Below are 5,780 nucleotides of genomic sequence, written 5' to 3' on the forward strand. Positions count from 1 at the left end.
ATAGGTTGTTGTGTAGCCATTTTAGTTATAGCTACATGCACGTTATTTTAACACACTAGGCCTGCAGCTGTGCACTTTAACCTAGACATATGTTATTCAGCTTTGTTTATTATTATTAACAATAGCCACATTTGTGGTCTTGTTTTATTTCTCTCTATCTAGCTGTTCCTTGCCTAGTCCAGCACTGTGTTCCTAAACAATACATTTCTTTCACTCTGTGCTTTCCCAAGGCTGCAGTAAGATAGGTTGCCGGTGAAACCTGGTAACTCTTCATCTCTGGTGTTCATAGAAACATACCTATCCTTACGTAGGGACATTTTCCTAGAACATCAGCTGTTTTATCATAAAAACACTTCCTTGTCCCAATACACGTTAGAGGGAGATTCCAGCCAGATTACCATCACTGTATGCTGATTGCTGAATGCTTTGCTACAACTGCTTCTGCAGACTTCAGGCCTTTGCTCAGGTATGAGGGATGATGTCTTCCCAGGGGAACCTGAAGGGTAGAACTAGACCTTAACCTGCTGTGCTCTAATATAGCCTAGGTAGGAATTAGTCTATTGACTCTAGTGACAACATGGTAGCGTTATTTCTATGCTTTACTCTCCTCGACACTATTTAGATCCTGTCAAGCTTCATCATCCTGGTTATTGCAGTACATGTTTTATTATCCAAGATGCAGTTGCTTCATTAAAACTTTATTGAAACCTATACTGCCTCTGCTTGTCATTGTATATATGGGTCTATAACTGAGAAAAATGTTTGGATCTGAGTGACCACTATTTCCCTGAGGTGTCAATTGTGTCATGCGCTCGGCTGCCCAATCATCCCTGCTCTTTGGTGGAGATGAGGCGCTGCTAGTTAGCCGGAGCAAAACCTGGATCAGAATGACAGATGTCATTGGATGCCACTTTTAGAAAGTGGGCAAGTTCTTGCTTAACCATTCTGTGCCTCTGCCTGCTTGTGTATTCCACATCTGGGTCAGACTGACAGTTGGGCTGTTGTGAATTTCCTCTAGACAGTGACACAAAGGGAGCTGGGGTGTAGCCTGCATACCCTCATGGGCCATCTGGGCTAGAGTGGAGGGAGGAGTGGTCACTTACACCTGAATGGGCTGTGCCTGCCCTCACACAATGCAGTCTCCAACCCCCTGGTGTGAGTCTGGAGCCAGGCCTAGGCTAGGCAGGATCTTGTCAACAACAGAGACTTTCCTTTGAAGTTTGCCAACTTCAAAGGCAGAAAGGTATCTAAGTAGTGGACCCAAAACCACAGATTTTTTTATTACTTCTGGAACCAAGAGGAGCCTCTGCCAAGGAGGAGAGCTAAAGAGCTGGAGGAAGAGCACTGCCCCTTTGCCTGTGACTGTGCTTTGCAGGGTTGAGTGCATTTGCTGCTTCTGCCTGAAAGAGAACAAAGACTGGACTTTGTGGCATATTTCTGCTCCAAGGGCTTGTACCGAGCTTGCCCCCTGTTTTAAAGTCTTAGGGCCATCAAAGACTTCCTCTGCCAGCACCTGGTCTCTCTGCTGAGACTCCTACCCTGCCAAATGGTGCCCTATCCAGTTCCTGGGCCCTTGAAAGGTGAAGCTGGTAGAACAAGGACTGGAATCCACGGGCAGGAGGCCGTGCGGGGAAAATTTCAACGCACCATCTGCAACGCGGTTGTAAAAATGACGCACTACCTGCCTTGCAGCTGAAATCGATGTACCACCTGCATTGCGGCTGGGAAATTGACGCATCACTTGCATCGCGGCTGGAGAACATCACACGCTTGCGACTGCTAAAATTGATGCAAACCCCATGCATTGCAGCTTTCTATCACTGTGTGGGTGGATTTTGCGCGCATCATCGCTGGGCGTCAAAATCGACGTGAACCTGCGTGGATCTGAAGTGCCCGTCTAGAAATGGACGTATTGCTCTCTTGCAGGAGAGAAAAATTACGCATCAGCTACCCGACCGGAGAAGAAATGACGCACTGCCTCACTTGCGTGTAAGGAATTGACTCATCACTGACTTTTCCGATGCACGCTCACCCGTGCAGCTTTATTTTTGATGCAAACCAGGTGCAGGGGCCTGGTTAACAAGATCCACACTCTCAGTCAAGTTGGCATCAATATCAGGCCAAAAGTGGTGGGGGGGTAAACATGCCAAAAGGGCACTTTCCTACATAGAGGATGAGGACAAAGCCTCATTGCGAAAACTAAACATGTGTAGACTTAGAAGATGAGAAGAAACCCTCACTCACTGCGAAAACTAAATGTGCAGATTTAGTAGATGATGGCAAAGCCTCACTGTGAAAAGTAAGCGTGCACAGATTTAGAAGATAAGAAGAAGCCCATACTGCGAAATCTCACCATGAGAACAAAGCCTCAGATTTAGAAGATGAGAAGAAAACCTCACTGCGGAAATTAAACATGTGCAGATTTAGAACATGAGAAGAAAGCCTCACTGTAAAAACGAAACATGCTAATTTAGAAGATGAGGGCAAAGCCTTGCTGTGAAATGTAAACATGTACAGATTTAGAAGATAGGAAGAAGCCCTCACTGCGAAATCTCACCATTTGCAGATTTGGAGGATGAGGACAAAGCCTCACTGCGAAAACTAAACATGTGTAGACTTAGAAGATGGGAAGAAACCATCACTCACTGCGAAAACTAAACGTGCAGATTTAGAAGATAAGGTCAAAGCCTCACCCCTAAAACTAAATATGCAGATTTACAAGATGAGAAGAAAGCCTCAGATTTAGAAGATGAGAAGAAAGCCTCACTGTGAAAACAAAACCTGTAGATTTAGAAGATGAGAAGAAAGCCTCACTGCGAAAACTGAACATGAGCAGATTTAGAAGATGAGAAGAAAGCCTCAGATTTAGAAGACGTGAGGAAAGCCTCAGATTTAGAAGATGAGAAGAAAGCCTCAGATTTAGAAGATGAGAAGGAAGCCTCAGATTTAGAAGATGAGAAGAAAGCCTCAGATTTAGAAGATGAGAAGAAAGCCTCAGATTTAGAAGATGAGAAGAAAGCCTCAGATTTAGAAGATGAGAAGAAAGCCTCAAATTTAGAAGATGAGAAGAAAGCCTCAGATTTAGAAGATGAGAAGAAAGCCTCAGATTTAGAAGACGAGAAGAAAGTCTCAGATTTAGAAGATGAGAAGAAAGCCTTAGATTTAGAAGATGAGAAGAAAGCCTCAGATTTGGAAGATGAGAAGAAAGCCTCAGATTTAGAAGACAAGAAGAAAGCCTCAGATTTAGAAGATGAGAAGAAAGTCTTAGATTTAGAAGATGAGAAGAAAGCCTTAGATTTAGAAGACAAGAAGGAAGCCTCAGATTTAGAAGATGAGAAGAAAGCCTCAGATTTAGAAGACGTGAAGAAAGCCTCAGATTCAGAAGATGAGAAGAAAGCCTCAGATTTAGAGGATGAGAAGGAACCCTCAGATTTAGAGGATGAGAAGGAACCCTCAGATTTAGAAGATGAGAAGAAAGCCTCAGCTTAAAGCCTCAGATTTAGAAGATGAGAAGGAAGCCTCAGATTTAGAAGATGAGAAGGAAGCCTCAGATTTAGAAGATGAGAAAGAACCCTCAGATTTAGAAGATTAGAAGAAAGCCTCAGAATTAGAAGATGAGAAGGAAGCCTTACATTTAGAAGATGAGAAGAAAGCCTCAGATTTAGAAGATGAGAAGGACGCCTCAGATTTAGAAGATGAGAAGGAAGCCTCAGATTTTGAAGATGAGAAGAAAGCCTCAGATTTAAAGGATGAGAAGAAAGCCTTAGATTTAGAAGATGAGAAGAAAGCCTCAGATTTAGAAGATGAGAAGAAAGCCTCAGATTTAGAAGACGAGAAGAAAGCCTCAGATTTAGAAGATGTGAAGAAAGCCTCAGATTTAGAAGACGAGAAGAAAGCCTCAGATTTAGAAGACGTGAAGAAAGCCTCACTGCTGACGTCTCTGTTCATATGCAGAGCATAGGAGGCTTTGGGATGCACTCAGATGACATATTGCTGAGGATTGCGCCTTGGTGCCCCACAGAATTTTCCCCCAAGAATGCAGGCCCGTAATGGGAGAGTGGCAGACGGTTGGTAGAGGTTAATTTTGTTGTGTAGTCCCTCAGCATCTTCCGGAGTTCTGCCTCAATCGCTTCCTCGTCTGGGTTCTGTTGTTGGTATTGCTGCTGTTTCCGCATCAGTGCTTCACCCCTAACTTTGGGCTGCTGAAACATCTTCCAAGATGGCTGCTGCGTATGATCCAGGTTGTGCGGACATCTTATGTCAGGCAGGGCCGACATGAAGGGAGCAGGGGCAGTAGGGCATTATGCTCCATGCCCTGCACTTAACATGGCCAAGCTCTTCTCAAATAACATTTATTCTGGTTTTATTTTAATTACAAACAATCAAGCCATCTTGTGGCCAGACAAGAGGGTGGCAGCAGACAGAATTCTCTTTCCCTGGAGTAAATTTTATTTCTTAGACGGAGGACCTGATAGCACCTCAGGAAAAAAGGAAGAACCAAAGGGCCTTGCACTATATTTTCAACCTGGGCCCCACACTAACTTCTGACTAGCCTGATTCCAGGAGCTCATGCATCTCATCATTATGGATTTCCCTTGTCTTGCCTTAGGGGAGAAAGATCCCCATGGTAAAGTATAGGGTACATATTTAAACAAAAATACAAAATAAAAATGCATTGAATTAAATCAACATTTGTTTAAAGATTTATTTAAAACAATCACACTTGAAGTAAAAGTTTATATCTATTATCTGTTAAAAAGTTACTACATGTTCTATATAGAACTCATTTAAATTATCTTTATTTAAATTAAACTTACTTTTATTTTTAAACTTAAAGAATTTATTAAAATATTTGTCATAAAATTATATTTAAGTTTGAATTATTTTTTCATTAAAAAAATACATATGTTTTTATGTATATGTTTAAAGTTAAATATACATTAATTTAACATTATTTCTTGGGATTTTCTTTAATGTTCCTGTCTCCATTATGTTCCATGGGAGGATGCTGAAGTATCAATGGTTGGCCATGTGTGGTACTGGACTTACTTTTGCTCCTGTCAAGTTACTCAAAGGTGTAAGAGTAAAAGCAAATGTTTAACTTAATCCAAACTATACAGTAAGTTATGTTTGTTAATAGCCCTGAGAGTGTGAGAGAGATAAAAAAAAAGTCAAATCATAAAGGTAAATCTACATCTGGAAATTTACTACTAGTATATTTAGTCTTAAACATTTGACTAACTTTACTGCTTTGGGCTGTTCACTAAATCAGAGTGTAAAGTCAGACAAAACTGTAGACTTACATGTGTCTAGCCTCTGAAACAGACGGTGGGCAATATTTAGCATAATCACAAGTGGTAAAAAGGAGACTTAGGCCCTCATTATGAACTTGGTGGTCGAGACTGCCATGCCGGCGGCAGCGGAAATTTCCACCACTAGCATGGCGGTCTCGACTGCCACATAATGTACACAGTGGGGACCGCCACAGGTGGCCTTCAACCACCGCCAGACTACCGCCACCAGGCAGCCTGCCGATGGCGGAATTCTTCATCTGAGAGGGCAGCTCTGCAAGCAGCGCTGCCCTCCAGATAAAGAACCTTTGTTCTGCCAGCCATTCCCTGGATGTTTCAGCCGCCAGGACAAGGCTGGCGGAAGGGGTGCTCTGGGGACCCCCTGGGGGCCCGTGCACTGCCCCGTTGCGCACGTCACTGCCCGATTTATAGGCAGTGATTTGCGCGACGGGTGCTGCTGCACCTGCCGCACTGAGGCATTAACAACAG

General features: G+C 43.0%; 1 protein-coding gene across 1 annotated transcript; it reads left to right on the forward strand.

Annotated features, from left to right (window-relative positions):
- Window positions 1-478: 478 nt before the first annotated feature.
- Window positions 479-3,489, forward strand: LOC138294007 (high mobility group nucleosome-binding domain-containing protein 5-like). The gene is made up of 2 exons (XM_069233261.1): window positions 479-503; window positions 2,837-3,489. Exons 1-2 carry the CDS (start codon window positions 479-481, stop codon window positions 3,487-3,489), a joined length of 678 nt encoding a protein of 225 aa, XP_069089362.1.
- Window positions 3,490-5,780: the final 2,291 nt, after the last annotated feature.

The sequence above is a fragment of the Pleurodeles waltl genome, chromosome 4_2 (assembly GCF_031143425.1).
Source record: "Pleurodeles waltl isolate 20211129_DDA chromosome 4_2, aPleWal1.hap1.20221129, whole genome shotgun sequence".
Lineage (NCBI taxonomy): Eukaryota > Metazoa > Chordata > Amphibia > Caudata > Salamandridae > Pleurodeles > Pleurodeles waltl.

Excerpts from the sequence above, each read along its gene's own strand:
- LOC138294007 (XM_069233261.1), top strand. The coding sequence starts at position 479 with ATGTCTTCCCAGGGGAACCTGAAGG. Across the intron at positions 504-2,836 it reads TTCCCAGGGGAACCTGAAGG|ATTTAGAAGATGAGAAGAAA; the intron begins GTAGAACTAGAC and ends GAACATGAGCAG.